The 23,534-nt window shown below is 37.5% G+C and overlaps 1 protein-coding gene, 1 long non-coding RNA gene and 1 pseudogene across 10 annotated transcripts in view; 1 reads left to right on the forward strand and 2 right to left on the reverse strand.

Annotated features, from left to right (window-relative positions):
• Window positions 1–1,996: 1,996 nt before the first annotated feature.
• LOC147503702 (uncharacterized) lies at window positions 1,997–2,497 on the reverse strand. Its single transcript, XM_086604934.1, has one exon. It carries the CDS (start codon window positions 2,495–2,497, stop codon window positions 1,997–1,999), a length of 501 nt encoding a protein of 166 aa, XP_086461060.1.
• A 6,463-nt stretch (window positions 2,498–8,960) lies between these two features.
• The window catches only part of LOC147503703 (protein ROOT INITIATION DEFECTIVE 3-like), a 51,544-nt pseudogene continuing 36,970 nt past the window's right edge, over window positions 8,961–23,534 (reverse strand). Inside the window, exons 6-9 of the transcript XR_015220957.1 lie at window positions 13,903–14,101; window positions 12,935–13,709; window positions 11,793–11,994; window positions 8,961–9,343 (exon numbers count right to left, since the gene is read on the reverse strand). The product of XR_015220957.1 is annotated as a protein ROOT INITIATION DEFECTIVE 3-like (transcript). The remainder of the gene's footprint in view (window positions 9,344–11,792; window positions 11,995–12,934; window positions 13,710–13,902; window positions 14,102–23,534) is intronic.
• LOC147503704 (uncharacterized) lies at window positions 15,981–21,557 on the forward strand. Of its 8 annotated transcripts, none has more exons than XR_015192799.1 (5): window positions 15,981–16,089; window positions 16,172–16,461; window positions 17,859–19,212; window positions 19,342–20,573; window positions 21,313–21,557. It is a non-coding gene; the product is annotated as an uncharacterized LOC147503704 (long non-coding RNA). The 8 variants fall into 8 exon arrangements; XR_015192803.1 differs by having other exon boundaries at window positions 15,994–16,461; window positions 19,342–20,114; window positions 20,283–20,573; XR_015192798.1 differs by having other exon boundaries at window positions 15,997–16,461; window positions 19,342–20,371; window positions 20,511–20,573.

The raw sequence follows: 23,534 nt of genomic DNA on the forward strand, positions 1-23,534 counted from the left end.
TTTTTGGATCGAGGTAGTTGAAAGAACTGAATGTTCAAACTTCCCTTAAATACCCCTCACCAGTTCCAGGTATTTAACCATTCGTTCGTCCCTGGCCTCATACTCTCCATCAACTTGGAACACAACCAGCTGTGAGTTACTAAAAACTGTGAGGTGTGTTAGGCCCAGGTCAAGAGCCATTGTGAGCCCAGCAAGTGTTACCTCATACTCTGCCTCATTGTTAGAGGCGTTCCAACCTAATCGGATGGATTTCTCCAACCGTATATTGTCAGGAGTAACTAACACAGCTCCAACTCCTGTGCCTTTATCATTTGAAGATCCATCCACAAATAGCCGCCATCCGGAGCTTGACTCCCATGGGTCTGGATGGGTATTTGGAGATTTAGGCAGGATGCCATCATCTAAACTAGGGGTGGTTGAGTCGTACCCTGTGTAGGTCATTAGAAAATATCCCAAGAATTCTGCTAGTGCCTGACCTTTCTCTGAGATTCTGGGGACGTAAATAATATCATATTCTGACAGTTGCACAGACTATTTAGCTAGCCTTCCCGACCTATTTGGTCTTTCCATAATTGATCACAATTGGTACTCTGTGATCACTCTGATAGTATAGGACTGGAAGTACGGTCGTAATTTCTCTGCGGCAAAAAGTGCTAATGCGACTCTTTTGACTTTAGGGTACCTTGTTTCTGCTAGTAGGAGTGTTCGGCTCAAGAAATAAACAGGTTTTTCAACCTTCTTTTCATCCACACGTATTAGTACATAATTAATGTCGTAGTTAGATGAACAGAGATAAAGACCCAGGACTTCTCCCTCAACGGGCTTTGAAAGGATTAGTGGTGCCCCCAGGTATGTTTTGAGTTGATCAAATGCCTTTTGGCATTCTTCCGTCCATGCGAAGGAGGTGTTCTTTCGCAGTAACTAAAAGAGAGGTTTGCACTTATTTGAACTCTTGGAGATGAACCTATTCAGAGCTGCTAACCTGCCTGTAACTTTTTGAACCTCTTTCATGTTTTTAGGTGATGGCATTTCTATGAGCGCCCGGATCTGATCTGGGTTCGCCTCAATCCCTTTCTTAGTAACCAGGTACCCTAAAAACTTCCCTGATGATACAGCGAAAGCACATTTCACAGAGTTGAGCTTCATGTGATACTCTCAAAGAACGTTAAATGCACGTTTCAAGTGGAAGAGATGATCTCCCCATTTCAGACTCTTGATCAAGAGTTCATCTACATACACCTCCACAATGTCACCTATCAATCCTTCAAATATTTTGTTCACCAAACGCTGGTACGTGGCCCCTATATTGTTTAGTCCAAACAGCATGACCTGATAACAGTATAGGCCATCCTCAGTTGTGAAACTTGCATGCTTGTGGTCTTCCTCATGCAATGGGATCTGGTTGTAGCCAGATGATCCATCTGTGAAAGACAACAGTTCATGTCCAGCTGTCGCATCCACCAACTTGTCAATTTGTGGCAAAAGGTAGTTGTCTTTCGGACATGCATGGTTCAAATCCATGAAGTCAATACAGATTTTCCATGACCCATTCTTCTTTCTTACTGGGACAATATTAGAAATCCATGCAGGGACAATATTAGAAATTGATTTCCTTGCCTTTAGTTTTTCAACTTTAGCTTTTGCCGCTTTGGATCTGTCAGCACCTGTCCTTCTCGGTTTCTACTTGAATACTACTGCATCACTATGGACATTGAGCTTGTGGCAAGCCACGTGGGGGTCAATTCCTGGCATTTATTCGAATGACCAAGCAAACACATCTCTATGCTCTCGGAGGAACTATATCAGAGCCTGGCGCTCTTTAGAACTCAACAAGGTGCTGATGAAAACGGTTTTTGGCGAGCTACCTTTATTGGTTCAAAAGGGAGTGGGGACTGCTTCGTCGCCAGCGCGTAGCATGCTTTGGCAGCCACCTGATTGTCTCAATTTTCCCGTTATGCAGGAACTTCAGACATTAGTGATAGGTGCTAGGAACAGCTCAGAGTCTGTGTAGCCAGGTCCTGCCCAAGATCTTATGATAAGATGTGTTAGCTTTTACCACAACAAAGTTTATGATGAGAGTTACCTGACCAGTAGCTACAAGTAGTTGGATCTCTCCAACTGTCAGAGCTTTGTCCCCACTGAATCCATATAGGTTGGAGTTGGCGGCGACCATTTTAGAATCACGAATCTGCAGCTTCTTAAATGCAGCATAGTATAGCACATCTGCTGAGCTGCCTAAATCAACCAATATGCGATGCAAATCATAATCTCCAAAAAGAAGTGTCAAAACAAGTGCATCCTCATGGGGGCTCTGGATGCTACAATAGTTAGCCTCAGTGAAGAGGATGAGCGGATCTTTGTGGGGTACCGTGTTAACTTGAGCTCTTGTAGTCATCTCGCTGTTCATGATCCTCATCTGCTTGGTGATGCGCATTTGATATCGCGCACCCTTTTCAATGATCTGTCCACTTCGTTTACTTGTTTTTTCATAAATCATATTTATCTGGAGTCGGCCATTGAGCAGTCCAGTAGCTCATGTTCAAACTACTTCAAATACTCCCTGTTCGTGTGCCACAAACTACTTCAAATACCCCCTTTCAATCAAATCATGTAGTTCATTTTTTAGGGTCCTGCAAGCTCTGGTGCTGTGACCCTTACTCTTATGGAACTTGCAGTAGGTCATTTGGTCTGTGGTACCCAGGGAGCCTGGCTTTAGTAGAGCTAGCCATTTGAGGTAACTCTGATTTTTCATCAAGTCCAGAACTTCATCTAGCATTTTGTTTAGAAGGGCGAAGTTTCTGTCCATTGAGGGAAGAGCTTCTTCAGCTCCCTCCACATGTGGCTTCTTCTGTGATTTTCCATCTGCACTACTTGCTACATTTTGATATTACCCTCTGGGCATTCGTCCTTTTGATGGGGATTCGGCCCTTTGGCGACCACGATTACGGTCTCTCTTAGATTTTTGAGGGGAAGAATTTCCATTCCCTTCTCAAGGAACCCCAGGAACTGTCCGACTAGTCTTCTTTGCTTCCTGACGTTTGTTCAGGACATCCTCTTCCCACCCCGCATGAGTTTCAACCCTGTCAAGGAGTTCCTCTAAATTGCGGGGTGGTTTCCTGGAGAGAGATCCGAATAAGACGTTGTTTTCATCCAACCCTTGCTTGAAAGCTATTATAGTAGTCTATTTGTCACAAGACTCTATTTGGATTGAAATTTCTGAAAGCTTATTTTGGATCTCATGCTTCCATCCATTTTCTTGATGTTGAACAATGCATGAAGGTCCTAAATAGCTTATTGCATGAGACTGATCTAAGGTCCTAAACTCTTCAAGTGGTACCACCGGAGCGTGATCCGGTACCACCGAGCCGAGGCTTTTTGACTCCTAACACATGACATGGTCATATCTCTCATATTGTCCCATAGTGGCACGATACCTGAATACGTGATCCACTGGATCTGACTTGCCACTAAAGACACTAAACTTCAATTATCTATAACCACGGGGATATGGCTTCCTCATCACCCGTGACGCAAAAGGAGATATGCCTGCCCCCATTATGGCAGATTGAACAAGGGAGTCTTGCATTTTTCTCCCCTTGCCTATCAACTGATGCATCTGATGGATCAGGTCATTCTTTTCAATTCCCATGCACTTTCTTTGGTAGAAAGTTTCCTGTTCTGAGTTCTTTTTTGGTGTCGAGGGTCGACATCATGATCCTGGTCAGTGGAATCCGGTTCTGAGGCTGTTCCTGAGTCCTCATCTGAGTTGTTGTATTCTTACTCAAATTGCTCGCGTCGTACTGGATCCCCACACCTTGGGTTCCTAACACGACCACCTTCCAAAAGGTCGTCATCATCGAGATCGATGAGTGGCTCCTTCCCTATGTTAGACTGATATAAGTGACTTAGCAGCTGTAATTCTCGCTCAAGGTTGCTTCTTTGCTGTTCCAGAGCCTGTATCGCCTGACTCGCCTGAACAAACTCTTGGTTGGTAAGGACAGCATTCTCACCATTTTGACGTTCCTCTTGACCGTTATTCCTAGGACCTACTCCGGGAACAACTGGTCTATCAGGGCTGGTCACAGGTCCTTGGGGGGGATCATTCGCATCTTGGTGACCGACGTTCTCACCCCCTTCAGGCATTTCAAGTTCTTTTTCTCTGATGGCGACACTGCGCGTGGTAGCGCCACCCTTTATTTTCATTGCTTCTGCCATCACAACAGTAAGAGTTTTTAGACTAAATCAATCGTTTGAAACGAATATTTATCTGCTTCCGTCCCCCACAGACAACGCCAAAAAATGTAAGGGAAATTCCGAGTATCCCCTGATCTTCCTCTATGCCTTGTGATCTAGAAGCATTTACTGAATAGAGAAGGGATGAGATGATGGTGAGTTCAGGGTTGAACCGTCTGACGACTGCCTACATATCTCCTTTGTTCTTAAGGAGAATCAAACCCTATTTTGAGTAGTTCCTAAGAGCGAATCCCTATGGTTTATATAGGAAGAGCTACGAGAGTCCTAGGGTTAGGGCTGTCTTCACCGCTTGTGAGTTCCCTTCCATTTTTGGACTCTGCCTTCCTATTAGAATTCCTCTTCTTATGGAAGTCGGAATCTAGACCATATCTTATGAGAGGTAAGTTTCCTTGTTGATCATAATGTCTCATTGTGTATGGGAAGATTATATCTAAAAGGTAACTCTTAAGATATGTCTTCACAATTCATTCCTTATCATCAGAGATCGCCACCTACAGTTTTCTTCTGTTCAGGAATTGTCTATATCAGTTCCTAACGACTTGGAGAATTGTCATACTTAGAGGCGGTCAACCACGTGCCTAGCACATATCCACTAAACACTTGTGCTAAACATGAGATCACTTGTTCACGGAACTGATCTGATGGTCCTCGTCTCATTCTGGACATCTATAGTCTTAGGTTATTTCTCATACATGTGTCATCTGTTTAATGTGGGAAATCCCCCCTACACTTATGTTGAAGTATGAACAATGATTGTTCATTGTTCATACTAACAGTGATTGTTTATAGCTCATGTACGTTGAGGTGATCATACCCTGAATATGTATGAACAATTATCTGAACATTGATTATTCATAGCTCATGTTTGAGGTATGAACAATGATTGTTCATACTCCAATAGGTGTTCTTCATGATCATACATTATGTTGAGGTATGAACAATGATTGTTCATATCTCAAGTTGAGGCATGAATAGTGATTGTGCATAGCTCGTGTTGAAGTATGAACAACGATTGTTCATACGAACAGTGATTTTTCATAGCTCATGTTTATGGTATGAACAATGTTGATGTATGAACAGTACGTGATTGTTCATACCCCAAATTATTGTTCATACTTCAATAGGTGTTTTTACTGATCATACATTATGTTGAGATATGAACAATGATTGTTCATAACTCATGTTGAGGCATAAATGTGCATAGCTCGTGTTGAAGTATGAACAACGATTGTTCATACGAACAGTGATTGTTCATAGCTCATGTTTGAGGTATGAACAGTACGTGATTGTTCATACCCCAAATTATTGTTCATATTCCAATAGGTGTTTTTACTGATCATATATTATGTTAAGGTATGAACGTAGCAATGATTGTTCATAGCTTATGGGTATGAACAATGAATGTTCATACTGTATACACCGGGTCGTTTCAGTTAGGTTGGGCCATTTATTTTTTCGCGTCAAGGGTATTCTTGACATTTCATCTACCAAAACCGTATTTTATTTCACCTCAAGGGTATACTCGACATTTCATCTATCCGGTCGAGTGATTAAAAAAAAAATGGTGTTGAGAGTTATTTTTTCGGGTGTTATGTACTTCAGAGTCACTCACTGTATATGGCCATGAGTATCCAGATAGCATATTTCAATCGATATATCCCGATAGGATTGCTAAATATATTGAATCGCTTTGAAGTTCAAGATAATACAGTAATGAAGAATAAATAAAGACCAATCGAGACACACCAATGGATCAGTAGCCGAAAACTTGACTTAAATTTGACTTCTATGATCTGATAACATCTTACAAGGTCACACATTTTCCCTGAAAACATGCCTCCATTCAAGTTTAAGGTGAATGGTGTACTCTGGAAGTTACATTTTGCTGTTGCTTTTTGATATTTTTGGACAAAGAATTAGTGGCTGGGCCAAGTGAACGAGACATGCAACTTCCTGGCTATATTATGCATGACATTAACTCACATAAATATCATAATTCTACTTTATCATTGCAAAAAATGGTAGGAACTAGTAGTTTTTCTTTCGTATAAATAGAAGGACAAATGAACTTCATCGACTTTAGCTAGAGAGATTCTTTAGTGGTTGCATATAGCTTTCATCGGTCTCTGCCTGCTTATGGGGTATTTTGATTAAACAAGATTCCTTTTTTTCTTATCACAATTACAATTACTTATTAATACGTACTTCCATGATATCAATGCGAAAAATGGTAGGAGAGGTGGTTTTTTTCTTTTCCAACAGTAGGAGGAGAAATTAACTTCACCTGACTTTAGCTAGACAGATTGTTTAAGCGTTGCTGCATATAGCTTTCATTGGTGTCGACCTGGTTTTGGGTTATTTTGATTGTAAAAGATGCCTTTATTTTCTTTTCATGCATATTTACTTTCAGTAATATCATACTTCAACAGCAGCGAATGAGGGGCCTATATAAGAATTATCTCCATCTCCAAATCTCTACTCTACAGCACCAAATGGCTTCTTTCAATCTCCTCCACCCTGCATTATGTTTCTCTTACCTTATGTTGTTCACCTTCTTCACCTTTGTGTCAGCTGATGCTCACAATAATGTCTCTGCTCTCACCTTTGTGCCACCGTATGTCGATAGTAATGTCTCTGCTCCCACCTATGTGTCCCCCGTTGCTTACAAAAATCTCCCTGTTCCTACCAATTAAGTATTATGAAACCCTTGCACCCTCACCTAGTTCTTTTGACTACAATATAATATCTTTGCTCTTCAATGGGCAGTCAGGAACACGTTGCCTTCCAAAAGACCGTGGCCATCATATCATATCATTGACAAATAAAGAGTTGTACCAGCTTAGGATCAAATATGTTGCTTGGGTCACAGTCGAAGGGACCGTGACCCAAGCAACATATTTGATCCTAAGCTGGTACAACTATTTATTTGTAAATGAATTTGATGAAGGACATCTTACGAGTACAAATGCTAATCATTTTCTTGTACAGGTTAAAGGTTTGCAGAAAAGGTTGGATATCGCTTGGCCTGACTACGTAGAAAATCTTGACAATGTCAAATTTTGGGGCGAGCAGTGGAAGAAACACGGGACTTGTTCTGGGCTAGAGCAACACGAATTCTTTGAAAAAGCATTGATTTTGTTTAATAAGATTGACTTTATTGAACGTGTACGTGGACTTAAAGCTGTGTTTGGGCACTTTGGGGGAACAAACAACTTACAGTCTGATAAATGCTTACGAACTAGCTCATAAAGTGAAACCACGCATTCGTGCAATACCACTCAGTCGGCAATGCAAGCAGCAGATACAAGAGTTCCAACTGAATTTAAGTACGAATGCTAAGGATGAATTAACGATAAACAAATATGTACTCATGAATTGTCCCAACTCCCAAGCTGGATGCTGATCTCCCACTTTGAAGTGTGGATGATGATTTAGTGAACTGTGTATCAATTTATAGTTTATACACTTGTGCATGCAAGCTGATGCTTGATGTAGTGATGATAACTATAATAAAAACTGTTATGAGGTGTTTTACAATTGACAAGTTACTCAATTTCTAATTGGAATGTCACTTGGCTTTCTCAAAATTCTTATAGTGCACGCTGAACTAGTACCTCCCTTGGTCTCCACGGCACCTCAAACATTTTATATGGACACCTCTGAAAGGAGTCTTCTTATCAACAAATCTCTTGAGCTGATAGCCAGAGTTCAAGAACCTTGGCATGCCCGTCAGCATTTAAAACAGGCTTGCCAATTAAAAAAAGGGGAAGTTTAGCCCTCGTAAGTAAAATTAGGCAACAAATTTGGAGTACAACAAACATAATCAAATTCACCCACGCCAAAATGTAAGAAGCCATCATGATGCTTTCGCAACTTTTGCCCCCCAAATCAAGATTGTTGAAGACCAGACTCAAATCACTAGTCAGGCTCCACGTACCTACCAAGTGACTACAATAGGAATCAAAAGAACACAGGCAACATTATACTAGCACTGTGATGGTGCATCGGCAACTTGTGTAGACAAATGACAACTAATATTACCACGCATCAGTTGCTACATTACATTCAAAATCACACGAAGATGGAAAAAGAAAGAAACAAAATCAAAGGCTAAGCAGGTATCCTTGGGTCATATTTTAGTATGACACCCTTCGTCTATTCCGCCTGCTTTGCAAGCTAATCATCCACTCCATTTACTTGTCTCTGAGTCATTTCTGCTATTGCATCTCGTCTGCCTTCATCGTAATTTACTTTGGGTGGGAAGAAAACCTTAAAACAATATTCCAACCATATTCATATCTGACAGCCAAATCTGAAACAAGGATATGTCAATATTCTCTGGAAACCTAGCTGTCAGTGTATTGCTCGAAGGTGGCGACTGCCATTCGTTCGTCCAATCATGCCACCTGATAGGCTTTAATTAAACATTCAAAAGAAATACTAATAATTTCCGATACCAATGTTTTAACCCGCTACTGTTTTCAAAAAACTAAAGAATTTCCTAATTTTCTTTGTATCACAAAAAATCTGTCAATTGCAATACTGCATTTGGCATATAGACCTACAATTAATTCAACTTGCCATTCAAAGGACAACCAAATAACAACCTTCCCATGGCTTCAGAATGCCCTATACATTTAAAAGGCGAGGTTATTACGCACATTTTGTCATCTGAGTGCTTAAAATTGAAGCTGAACATATGAACCTGATTAAACAAAGTCTGTCTACTAAGAGTACCAACAATAAACAATAATATATTCTGAAATTTTCAGTACAGAAATAGACGCACAGTAACTGGAACACAACAGCCATCCTAGCTCCTGTAAACTTAGCTACAGAAAAACCTAAACGCACTTCACAATATAACATATATGATTCAGATAGACATGAGATTAAACAATCTACACAACAGACATGGACATCGATATAAGGCCTGCTAGGCCGCTGCCATATGCTAGTAAGCGAACAGCACGAGTAGCTTTGAACCATCTTTTCCTCTTCCATCAAAAAGATTTTGTTGCTCAAGGATTCTACACAATTAGATTCTGGATTTGGATCATGCAAAGGCTCACGCTGACCAGTGTTCTACCTAATCAATAATTACAAGTTTGGTTAATGAAACTTAAATGTCAAAATCCATGAGAAACAATCCATGTAAAAGTGCATGGGAATCAATAATAACTAACTAAATGAAGAGTACAAAAGCGAAAGGCACTTTTGTTTTTCCTCTAACACAAAGCGATAGGCACTTGGACCATGGCTGATACCATATTCCGACACTGACCAATGACCATTATCAAAAGCAGGTCAATCGCCACACAACCCCAACAACAAAATAAAAGGCATGATATTGATATTTGGATACCTCACCCAAAACAATAAACCAATCCTTTTAAAATAAGGACCCACAAAACCTAAAGTACACTCCAACAGTCATAAATAATGCCAAAACCTAAACCATGCCTATCATATTCAAACGCTTACGTCCATTTCTAATACCAAAAATCCTTGTCCATAACCACTGGTAATTTTTTCTTTTTTCTTTTTCCTCTATTGATGAAAGATAAATTCATTCATATGAAAATTAATTTCATCGACTTTTAAGCCATCAGCCAAAAGCTAACTGAAAAATGTCAAAACCCCAATACACGCCAATCCCCACCCAACCTATCTCCGACTCCTGACCTCCGAAGAGATCTCCAAAACAACACCTTCTGCCAAAGTATTGTTGTGACTGGCACTTCACCTCCAATACTCTCTCTGTTTCCTCCTCCCCTAATCTGTCTCCCTGCCTTTGCATGCTTTCCCCACATTCCCTTGTCCTTTCCCACCACTTCACTGAACAATCTTTGTATAGTGTAGAAAAACAAATTAAGGTCACAGAGTAAGAAACTTACAAATAAAACAAAACCGGAAAATGTACATTAAAAAACAAAAGGCTCCAATAACATCTATTCACCCTAGATAATCCCAAGTAGATTTTTTTGAGAGAAAGCGATGAAGCGAATTGAAGAGAAGACAACGTCACAAGTCATCAACATCAAGGAGACATAAAAAATCCATGCACCAATAAGTCCCATGCGTCCAAGAGCCTAAGAACGGGAGTGGACTAACTTGATGTGAATACAGGTGGGACTTGGGAGCAAACGGTAATATAGGAGACCTGGAAGAGAATGTCCAATTCTTGCAATGCCCATTATCTAACCACATGGAAGCGCAAATGGAGTGAAACGTGAAGACGAAGTTAACATACAGTCTCAGGACGTCGAAAGTTTCCACTTGTGCTTGTTGAGTTGTTGCGCAATAACAAGTACGTAAGATTAGTCAAAACACTATAACTTCTATGTATCCTAAAACCAATAATGAAAAAAAAAAGTTTTTAAGTTCTATAAATCATTTGCATTAGATATATGTGGAAACAGACCAATTTACCTGTCAGGGCAAAGGCTAACAACAAAATTCTCTGGACTCAGAATTAGATCCCAAATTATGCCTATTTTTAAATCGCTAAACATAATGACCCTCCCTGTAATATGACATTTAATTAATTAATAACCTAGATTCCCATGACGGCCGTCAATCAATTGAACTCCCAATCCCACAACAATAGACGCACCCTCTGTGTGTTCCGTGCAAGCCATTAAAACCCTAAAATAAGCAGTGAATTGAAACCATTTCCTTTGGACAGAATAGATCTTGTGGATAAGCAAGCACGTACTGGACCTTTACACATCACATTAGAGAGTAAATAGGACACATCCTCCGGAGGCCATCAAAGACACCAAGAACAACTTCTAAAGGGCCACCACCCCTGGAAGACCTTTGGACCCTAGATTGGTGCCTCGCACTCTGAAAGTTGCAATGTGCCCTAAGAATCCACCAAAACAACAATAACTTGCACTTGAAAAGGCTATTTCAAAGATTTCGTTACTAAATCCCTTAAAACATTGTCAAACATGCCATACATGATTCCCAACGACCCCACCAATGAAATTCCTTAGACTTCATCAACTATAAATAACAGATCTGAGGAGAGCAAAAGGATCCTTTTGCATTCTCTTCTCTTTTTTGTAGCCATGTCCTTTTTTGGTGTCTTTCCCCTTCAGCCAAGTGTCATTTTTGGTTTTTCCACATTCATAGCTCCTAACCTCTGAAACCAATGAAATAATCTTAAAAAAAAATAACTAAAGCATTTTCTATTTATGTCGTCATAAGATGATCTTGAAATTCTGTCATGACTCACGATATTACTCATTCCCAGATCCCTTGCAAAGCATCACACATTTGAGGTTTTAGTTGACATTAATCGTTTCAGCCGTCAATTAGTTTTCAAATCTTTAATGTCATAAGAAGAGTCAGCTTCATTTGAACAACTCAGTAGGCGTAACACTGCTAAGCATATACAATTTAGCTCTACTGCATATTATCTAATCATCAATTACGAAAAATATCACGGTATGAATCATACAAATTACTTAAAAAAGAGAGATAGATAGAGAAAAAGAAAAGCTAAATTACTTAAAACACTTGGACTATACCTACAAAACTTGAATTGTTTGTTGTCAGATGCAGTGGGCAGCCTTTGCGGTCAAATCCGCTTATTTTGATCACCATCAACAAACTCATCTATGCAAAAGTGATGAAGGTCTTCATACATTTTCATCCATTGATGGGCCATCTCAAGGAGTCAAATCTGACTCTCTCCATCTCCATTTCAGAGGTGGCCGATGAACCTTGCTGCTGAAATGAAGGACCACAATGATTTAGAAAACAGTTCTTAGGCTTAGAAATTACTCTACAAGCATAGCAACAGGAAATTAATATAATAAGTAGATAATTATTATAGCAACTTGCATATAGCAAAGCAGTATCATAGGAAGGCTTGTATGCATAAAAGATGCATCAGAAGAAACAAGTTGAACAAAAAATAAAACGTCCTTCAGTGCAAGTGTGCAAGATCGGAGGCAAATTCATCACATATGCGGCATATTGCACTGTCCATTGACAAATTAACATGAAATGCTAAAATGACTTGAAGCCTCATGTATAAATGTACGATCATTTTCTGAAGATCATCACTTCAATTAGAATGATCTCCACAAATGGTCACTATCAGTTAATGTTTAAATATTATCAAAAGGGGAAAGCAAATTTAAAAGTTTTCAAGCCATATCTATCTGATCATAAACTCTAATACTTGATATGTTGATAAGTCTAGGTAAGCCCTTTCACTCATCCCCAAACGCTCGCACCAAGGGGTTTCAACTTTCAAATTTTCGCCTTAGAGAGGTGGCCCAATTACCTAAGAGTATAATCCGAATATGATACTCAGCTCTTCTTTTTTACCCTTTTTATATATAAATCGATTAAGAATCATATTGTTACCTTGCATAACCACACATGTGATAAATCATAGAAAATACTGAAGGTTAATGCCAGATCTTAGCTGATGTCTCTAGTGGGAATGTAATCAAGTCTTTGTCTTATGCAAAACTCAAATTTCCTGGGAACAATTCTTGACTGACTTAATTTTCTCGAACAAAACAATATTGGACTAACAAAATATTAAATACACAAACTAAGGATGTTATACAGAACATATACAAAGGTTATATACGCGAAAGAAACAATCTGCCAAAAGTATATACGCGAAAGAAGATTGGTAACACTAAAAAGTAACCTGAAATTCTTTGATATAAGTGTTCATCACATGAGAAGTGTAATATAGTAGACCATCAGGTGTTTCAGTGCAGAGTGACGGAAGAGTGATAATGGGATTTATGTCATTTTCATCATCTTTTGAATTTGTATACTTATCCAGAGGTGATGGTAATGACGATCCATGCCTTCTAGAAGGCTGCTTGTTCACTGCTGTCTGAGGATTTCGGAAGAGTGAGCGCCTAATCACAAGAATATTATTGACAGGACCTGGCAAGTAAAGAACCAATCAGATAGATAGATTGATAGAGAACAATATATAGAAGATAGAACCGGAGCTAGATAAAAGTCACCGGTTAGTCGGTCACACCCTTTACATAAAGATACGATGTAAAACCACAACAAAAGTTTCCCAGATAGTGAACACAATAAGGAAAAGACGTATATGACAATAAATTAACATGAATGCCTCAACCTTATATGTGAGCAAGAGCTATCTCTGAACTCGGACTTACAAATACAACAAAAAATAATGATCCAAACCTGTTTCCTTATAGTTAAAGGTAGAAAAAAGAGCATGTGGCAGCTTAAGTGCATAGCAACAGATTAATTAGTTTAAAACAAAGAACCCGTTTTCCACAAACACCAAAATGCTCAAGAAGGTGAAGTGAACAAATAGATAAAGCATGCGGACAATCTGAAGAGTTTTAGTATCCCAAACACGAATTGTTCCATCCACCAATCCGGATACAAGTAAGTTCCCATCCATGTTTAAGGCCAAGCAAGAAACAGCCATGCTGTTAAATGAAATCAAAAGACAACTGTTAAAGACGAAATACAGAAATTAAACTGCTTGAACTTAAGCTTCTTTAGATATGCTTGTGTGTAGGGCGTATGACTATAAAGAGTAAACTAAGTTCACAGCAAAATCGAGGAAGACTAAGAATTATTAGCTGCAGCTGACTTAATCTTAAGCTGAAGTCTGCAAACCTGTGCTCAGATAATGCACCAATTATATGCATCCCAAAACTGCTACTATAGGAGCTTTCACCATTAAGTGCAGCAATGTATATCTTGCCATCTCTACTGCCATAAAAAAAACTCTTTTCACCAGGATCCAGTGCAAGTGCATCAATTATAGAAGGGAACTCAATTGTTCTTAAGAACCTCCCCTCAGATAAGCCCCAACCTGAGACAACAATCGTGGGAAAAAAATTAGCAAGTGCTTGAGCAAATAACTACAAAAAGAATGCTAACAGGCAACACACTACAACATGCCCACCTCACAGGAAAACTACGCTTTTGGTCTCCAGGTTCCAAAACTGCAATTGATATTTAAAATTTTTATATAAAAATTGCGCCTCTTAGTAAGATGGAATGTTAGCATTCCTCTAACTGTCAAGGGTTTTTCTTCCCAAAAATTAACAACCTCTTTTGTAGAACTATAACTCAGCTCATCCTACCGAAAATACATACGTACAGAGTACAGTGGCAGAGAGGTCGATGATATGTTCAAGTCATTGTTTTTAGCTGTTTGATCTTTCACGTGTAGTGTTTTCCTTGTATTGTAGGCTTCCTCGGGCTACTTTGAAGTCATTGGTCAGATAAATGTACACTTCACTTCCAAATACGTACAGCTGCATCAAGATTAGTCGGCCAGCCAAAAGTTATTTTGTGTTGGGCACCTTCCAAGTCAACGTGAATTTTTCCTTTTCAGCCCTTCTCTTCTATTCTCTTTTCTTCTCTTCAACCATCATAAATCTTAAACCATGAAAACTATATCCTAACACTAACATTAAACATTAGGGCTGAATATGCACGTGACTAGGGTTGAATATGCATGTGTACAATAGCTGAATGAGAAAATTCGAAAACCCCAAGCTAAATGACCCGACTAGGTAGTTCGTTGTGCAAACCAAACGGTCTTGTCACACCGTCTGGACTGAGTCCAAAACGATGTGGCCATGTCGTTTAGGATTTGGACCACTACACCATAACAAATAATTCCTAACAATTGCAATTTCACATTTGTAACACATATTTATCCACTAATAAGTTAATAACAATTATGGAGTGTTTGTTTTTCCTACTTATGTGCTAGACCACTTCTAAGCACTTGTAAGTAGTGGACCACTTGTTTTTACCCATTTGTTTTTTCCCACTTATAAGTAGCTAACGGTAAAAAAAACTTATAAGTAGGGCCGAAAGTTGTAAGCGATAAAATCCTACTTATGCCAATTTATAAGTTGGGATTATACATAAAATTATATAACTACCCATGGACGTATATAAAATTACATAACTAACCAAATAGCAAATGAGTTGATGCAAATGAGAAAAAGTTAATGTCTTTCCAATAACACTTCTTGATTATCATAATATACAGTATGTCTATTGTGGATTGTTTAATGCATGGTCTATATGAATTTATTTCTACTTCCATTAAATTGATTTCTTATATGATCGTCATTAATTTCGACAAGAGAGTACATGTGTTATTAAAATATGGATAAAATTATAATGTCGACACTTATAAGCGCTTGAAAAAACAAACACCCCTACCACTTATAAGTAGCAAAAAACAAATGGGTTTTAGGACTGCTATTTATAAGTAGCAAACACTTATAAGTATGAAAAACAAACCGTTAGTAAATTACCCTCATTATTTTGTGTCGTTTATCTAGACTAGCCTATTTGTACGTGTCTCTGCCACGTAAACAAAAAAAATGGCATGACCTATAATATTTGGGTTTGGCAAGGGGCAAAATCGGAAAAAAAAATAATAATAGCGTGATGAATTTACTGTTGAAACTCTCGTTTTCTTTAACAATTTCTGATTTTATTTTATTTTTCATTAATTTATAGACGTGAAACTACTATTTTACCCATGCAAAAAACAAAATAAAAAAATAAAACAAACAAATGGCATGAGCTGTAATATTCGTGTTTGGAAAGGGGCAAAATTAGAAAAAAAAAATTAATGGCGTGATGAATTTCACTATTCCTCCCACCGTTTTCTTTAAAGAAGTTAGATATTAAATGTGACGAATCAAAAAAGAAAAAAAGGGCAAAAATTTCAGCGGGATATTTTCAAGTCGCGCTTAGTAGGTCAAGGGGTCAACTACGCCTGACTCCGTGAGTTAGTAAGAAAAGATGTAAACAAAAGGGGAAAATGGGGTATTTATTTTTCTTTTCTTCTCAATCTTCCTCAGTTATGATTCATGACTGATGAGAAATTGTTTTTTGGTCGGTCTTCTAGGGTTTCTCAAGTTAGTTGATTTCTTACCCAAAAGGACAAACCTTTATTCATTATTTCAACACAAAATTGCTCGATCTATGGAAGGAAGCTTGCTTTAACCAAGGTAACAAATTATTAGGTTCAATTTTTTGAAAATGGTGGCTAGCATAGAAGTATGTAGTCTGTCAGCTGCTGAGCTTGAGAACATTATGACGATTGTTGCCAATCCTCGTCAGTTCAAGATCCCAAGTTGTTTCCAATGCATTGGACATGAAACTCAGAGATGATTTGGAGCGCTTGAAGAAGATCAGGTTTGTTTGAGTATTCTTCACCTGGATAGTGTGTAGGTTTGCTCTGTTTTATTCCATGGGGCTGAAGTTTGACTCTATGGCTTTTAAATTTGTGCCTTGGAGATGAATGCGCCTCCCCTATACTAAACTGTCATTCAATAACTGGCTTGAAACGTTCTTGATCTGGCTGAAATGTGGAAGACGGAACATATGAACTGTGCATCTGCATTATGAGCATACGGAGATATTTTTGGATAAATTGGTTAAAAACTTAATATGAATTGATTTTACATGCTAACTTTATAAATGTTTGAATTGACTTCAGAAGCAACAATGTGTTTTCTCCTGTATTAATTGTTCTTTCTAGAGTTTCATTAGTATAGTTTATGTCTTTGTTTCCCAACTGTGATGTTCTGGTAGAATAATCTTTAGTGTAGCGTGATATTTTTGGGAGGTTGAAGAAATTTAGTTCATGGGATTGGAGTTTGACTCTTTGGCTTTAAAACTGTGCTTTTGAGATGAATGCAGTTTCCTATATCAATACTTCTTCAAATAACTCTGGCTAGAATCATCTTTATTCTAGCTTCGATAAATGAAGAATTGACATTCATCTAGAATGACGTAAAACTTCAATTTTTAGCTTTGTGGTTGTTTGACCTTAAGTTCGACTATTTATTATAATTTGAGACCACGTTAACTTCGAATTAGTGTAGTTTATAATTGTTATTGTATTTTTCAGTGTTTCATTTTTCTGTTTTTAATAGTGTTCTTGTACTTATCCTGGATTAACATGTGCTCTGAAACTTAGATACTACTTTTTGGATGACTGGTTTTTTATTGGGGTTTCAGTTCAATTGCAATGTATGGTCTTTGATTGTGTTCTTAGATTTACAAATATTGATTATCAGTATATAGTGTATAATATAGTTGCGGGGTTGTTGACTATTAGTATTCTTGGCTAAATAAATAGCTTTTCTCTTTTTGAAAACTTAGATGTGAAGGAGTATTGGCCGTTAGCCGATTTGGTGTCAAAGACGACCCCAGGTACACGACTTAGTCAGAGAGAGAGAGAGAGAGAGAGAGAGGGGGGTTGACCTATAATCTAGATTAAAAAGGGTTTGGTATTACGTATGAGCATGGTGCTTAGTCATTGAATATTGACTGATGAGTAATGAGGACACTTTGAGTTCAATGTACATAGAGTGGGCCAATTTATAAGAAGCTGAACTTGGAAGCATGGTAGAATCTTAGTATTCTAGATTGAGTAATTAACTTTCCACTCCTTAACAGATTGGTTTTTTAGTCATATTTATTGGTTCCTTGATAGGATAATCTACACTTTATGTTGATATGTTACCGAAATAATGTGTTTTTACTTTTGTCGTAAAATCTAGTTAATTGATTCTATGGAATCACAGATGTTCATACTGGGTCTCACACTTGAGTCCATCTCCCCTTGTGGGATATTCATCTTCTCACGGTGCTAGAGACATTTTGTCATGTGGCCGTGTTTGAATATCTGGTTTGTTAAGGTTGAAAATCAAGAGCAACGCCAACTGGTTCTGGATCACTCTTACACCATTAGTAGTAATACCAGCTAAGAAGTTTCATGACAAATTTGGAATCTGATTTCATCGGTAAGTGTTATATCTTTTCTTCTTTTTGCATTTTGGTTCCTTATTAAATAATTTGATATTTATTTTGGTGGTTAAATGTATCTCATTCTGTAAGTGTGTGTAGGAATTTTTTCACTCGGGTTGTGCTAATACGTGACTACATAGCACACTAGTACAGAATAGGATTTTTGTCACTGTTTTTATCAAGTATTTGTCACGGGTGTATTTTGAACAGTGACAAATAATTTTTTACAATATACAGATGGGTGTGGAGACTTGTAAGTCACTGTTTTCAGATAAACAATTACAAGAGGATTCAGTAGATAAGTAGATAACTAGTACTACCCAAATTTATTATGTTTCGCACCACAAGTTCACTAGACACCTAGACGGTTACCAAAAACAAAAGACTCCACTTTCGGCAACACATCAAATAAATTATTCCCTTGGGGTTTTTGAGTTTAGTTGGGGTTTCCCAAATCCAGGAGCATTTTAACTCAATTATGGTTACACCGTGGATAATCAACATTGATCAAACTAGAGTTTGGGTATGGCTTCAAATTTTAGTGGTAATTGACCTCGACTGCCTTCAATTTAAATGATCACTCTCCTTTCTCTTCATTTGTGAATCACTGAAACTCTTCTATTATATTCATTCTTCACCATCACCAAGTTTTCAAGGATTATGATTTATGAACCCGAAAGTTGGTGGAGGCAGGACTTGTAAGTAGTGATTTCTATCGCAACTTTTGGTCTTTCTGAAAACTCTTTCTTTCCTAATTTCATTTGTCAACAATTTTTTTGTGAAGCCTCTGTTTCATTACATTTCTAAAGTGTTATTAATATGGCGGCATTTGTTTGAATTGGTTATAAGAGCAGGATGATGAAAAATGTACTGACAATAATGGATATCGGATGGATTAATTGGATGCCTTGTTTTAATGCATTCCTAGTAGGTTCAACTTGGTATAAGAATGAAGGTGAATCTGTTTTGTTCTATTCTACCTATAATCTCTCATCACCAAGCTTTAAAAGCAGAAGGGATCTTTGTTAAGTTCTCAGATGTTTTTGTCAAGAACAGTTGGCAACCCCCGCCTTTAACCAAACCTTGAATTCATTCTTCAAAGACAATTCAAGAACCAGAACTAAGCACTCTGTAAGCTTTGAAACATAGACCTAAATCTCCTACTCTTGCATTCAGTTCACTGATTTATTGTTTGGAAACCTTGAATATATGTTCACTATAAAGAAACCCGACATTTTTAGTTATATTCGAAACTTTCAGGTTATTTCCACTCGTTGCAGAACGAAGCTGCAAGGAAGAGTTGTGCAAGACACGCACTGGTATATGGCTCCTTTGAAACCAACTTTGTGAACCTGAACTTTCTTGTAGCCCATTTGCATAACAACCTTTCATAAAGACTCTTCCATGTGTGACCATGTGTTTAAAAACTTAACATGAATTACTCCAAGGTATGGGTCTGCCTTGTTTTCTATTTGTATTAGGCCAAAATTTTCAGAAGTCTTAATTAAAATCCAATCTCTTGTAGTCTTTTGAAAATGGACTGTCCTTATTTAATCCCTTTTTTCCAATTAGTGTAATTTGGCGTTTATTTACTGGAAAGGGTATTAAATTCAATAAAGATTAGTTACTAGTAGTTTAGACTTTGGATTAACTGAAGAGGACTAATGTAGATTATAAGGCATAGTGGAAATTGGGAATCAAGAACTTTTAACTTGAAAAATAATTTAATGTCTGCTGTTATGGAAGGGAAGGGGAGTAATCACTTTCTTAGATCACAATGTATGGTAAGTTATTTAGTGAAGTTATAAATGCTTGAACTCTCTCTTTATTAATTAAATTTTAGCAGCCACTATCTATGTAATGCCTAGTTGGTATGTCTTCTTCAGTTTAGTAGAGCCAGAGTGAGCTTTGAGAAGACTTGAGAACCTGAACTCATTCCATGATCAAAGTATCCACACAAACAAGGGTACTACACCAAACAGAAAAGCTAACCACCAAGATTGTGCACTCTCCATTTCTCACTTTCTTTCACAGTATGTGGTATCTCATTCATTTATAATGTATGTGGTGTTTAAGTTTGATTCCTTTGAGTTGATTATTAAGTGATAATTGAAACTATTGGACATAACTTGCTTTCACAATTATTTTCTTTGCTTAAAAAAAAAGGGTCCAGAAATAAAGTTTGACCTGTGTAACGACAGTTTGTGTATATGTGTTTGGTGGCGGTCCTCTAAGTTACTTCAGGTTGGCCCTTCTATTTTTTTCATCAATGGACGAGACCATGTACATTGTAAGTTTTGTTTGCTATTGATTTCGTAAGCCTAGATGTAATATGTTCCTCATCCTTGCTTTTTCCATCTTTACTTGTTTTTGTTATTGATTTCTTAATCGCATCTGATCGATTCCGTAAACCGTTGTTTTTCTTTCAGATTAAAATTTGTGAATCAACGTTAAATCTTTCTTGATTTCTCAATTGGTGAAATCCCGAACAGGTAGTTCCCTTGAAATATGGTTTAACTAGGTAAGGGTTAACTTGAAATATGGTGATCTATGCTTCTTACATTGTTCTTGATTGAGCTGTATTCTCTTAGATAGAAGTAACTTATTAGTCTAATTGTTTTATATTCCTTTTAATGGTGATGGTACCATATTCTATTTGCTTGTTGATTGGTTATCGCCTTGGGTTTGAAGTTTTAAATTTGGAATCTTGATGAAGTTGGAAAATTTCTACCATGGTACTTGATACACAGAGTTCCAAATATCAAGACTCATTATTCGTGGTGAACTTTTTTTTTTCTTCAGTCTAAGACTCATTTTACTAGAGGCAGTTAAGGGAAGGAATGCCTCAGTAAGTGCGTTTTTGCCAAATACCTGCCTTTGTTCATCGTCTTGGTTATATATAGTCTTTGCATCTAAGGCCTCCTAGGCTCAGGTCTAGAAGGCTTAGTGTCACCTAGGACCGGTGGCTGGCCCTTAGGATCACCTGTGCGTTTAACTACAGACCACCTTACCGAGACACATAAAGACATTGCTATATATGAACTAAGCCCTAAGATCGAAGTCTCCGTGTCACCCAAACCCTTTAAGTTCTAGAAAATGATCCTCGTAAGAACGATGGGGGAGTAGGGTTAACTTCAATAACACGAGAAAATAGTTTGCTAGTTTATGATTAAAGTAGTCTACTGAATAGACATATAATATTTGTTCGTGTGTTCCATTTGTTCATTCCAGGTGGATTTAAAGCCTTTTCATGGGGAAACGAATATGCAAAGCTTTAGGCGGGGGAGTCATTTATGCAGCTCAATAAATATTGTTTCTTTGTTTTAGTTTTAATTTTTTGTAGATGATAATTGATGAACACTTTAACTAGATGGTTGGTTTTGGCTTATTTGCTTTAGCATCGAGATTTATTTTGTACATGGTTAATGGAGAATATACGAGTAAAATTATTTATAATACAAGTGAGCTTTTGTATGTTTGTGGTAGAGATTGTTAGAATGGATGAATATTATTATTAATAGAAGAATTTGGTTGATATATCATGGAGTAAGCAGGTGCAGGTGATGTAGCTTTGGGAAAATATCTAATAGTTTTTTTTTTTATATTACAAATTATTAATAACGGATACATAACTGTTACAAATATTTGAACCTTCTATTGAGCAACAGTTAATAAGAAGCATAGTCACGGTTATATCTGTTAGAAATGGATAATGGCCAACAACAAACAATTTAGTAAGCGTTACTAACACATTGTAACAGTTGATACCTGTTATTGAAATTAACTTCACCAACACTTAACCGTGAGTAAATTTTGTAACGGATGATAAGTGTTACTAATTTCCGTTACTAATATTTGTCACGTTTTTGTGTCAACGCAAGATAACCGTTACTAATATTTTTTGTAACGGATATATATCCGTTACAAATAAACTGATATAGTGTAGTGGACTTAGAAAAATCCCCAACGATATGGCCACACCGTTTGGACTAAGTCTCTAACGATATGGTCACACCATTTAGACTAAGTTCCCAACGATATGGCCAAACCATTTGGGATTTGAACTTTGAAAAAATATAAAGTTCTATTTTTGAGCCTCTTGACCAGTGTGGGCACATCGTTTGGACTAAGTCTCAAACGGTGTGGCCAAGTCGTTTGGGACTTAGTCCAAACGATGTGACCACACCGGTAAGTTTTTTTCTAAGTCCAAATTCCAAACGATATGGTCACATCATTTTGGACTTAGTCCAGACGGTGTGACCAGACCGTTTGGTTTGCACAACGAACGACCTAGCCGGGTCGTTTAAGCTTGGGGTTTTCGAATTCAACTTTTTGAGACCAATGACACACTTGTAATAATTGTTTTTTTTTTTGACTTTTTGGGACCAATGACACACTTGTAATAATTGTTATTTTTTTGGGGTCTGCCCAACACAATATGGGGTCCATCAGTAACAAATACCTTCATTTTTATCCGAATAGACCATATCCGAATCTAAATTATCCGACCCGAATATCCGAACTATTTTAACAAGATTCATATTTTGATGCCTAAAAATAATTTATATCTTACATTTATATATGAAAATCATTAAAATTGTGTATTTTTTTTGTGTTTTTAGTGGATATGGATATCCGAAATCCGACCCGAATCCGGATGGATCCGGATATGGTAAAGAGTTTTGAATGAGAATCCGACCCGAACCCGCTCCATTTCCTGCCCTAGAAATAGGATTAAGGATAGAAAGTTATGGAGGCGTTAGTCAACAAAACTCCTATTTGCCTTGTTAATAGAAAATTTATTCATGTCAGTAGAAAATTTTAGTCACTTTAAAGATTTGACAGTTTCAGACAATCAAGTAATCATCCCTCAAGATAAACAATTTTTGTGAGTTACAAGTTTACAAAGTATCTTTGTTTCCAAAAAATGAAAAGAGATAGATAACTTTACTGTGAAAACACATAGATTAAGTTCCTCAAAGATATCTTTTCTTTATTGATTTAGAGGTATTTAAATAGGAGATTACAACTGAGATGAGAGATTCTCTCTACTTATCTAACTAAATGGGAACTAAATGAAAGAGTACAGAGTCCAACTCTTATCAAGTATTTTCCTGATTTGTTGGAGTGAGATGAAGTGGTTAACCACGTGTACAGATATGTTAATAGTACCCCTCAAGGTGGAGTGTTCAAAGACTGAACGCACAACTTGCCAATCAAATTGTCAAATTGATCTCTGCCCAATGGTTTGGTAAAAACGTATGCGAGATGAGCACTAGAAGATATAAATTGAGGAGCTAAAAGCTTGGGCTGAATCTTCTCTCTAATGAAGTGACAATCAAGTTATATGTGTTTAGTGCGCTCGTGAAGAACAAGGTTGTTGGCGATATGCAATGCAACTTTGTTATCACAGAACATACTAATGGGAGATGGATGAGAAATTCCAAAATCAC

This window comes from Coptis chinensis, chromosome 4 (assembly GCF_015680905.1).
Source record: "Coptis chinensis isolate HL-2020 chromosome 4, ASM1568090v1, whole genome shotgun sequence".
NCBI lineage: Eukaryota > Viridiplantae > Streptophyta > Magnoliopsida > Ranunculales > Ranunculaceae > Coptis > Coptis chinensis.

What these genes read in the sequence shown, in the direction of transcription:
- LOC147503702 (XM_086604934.1), bottom strand. Translation starts at nt 2,497, where the DNA reads ATGATTTATGAAAAAACAAGTAAACGAAGTGGACAGATCATTGAAAAG.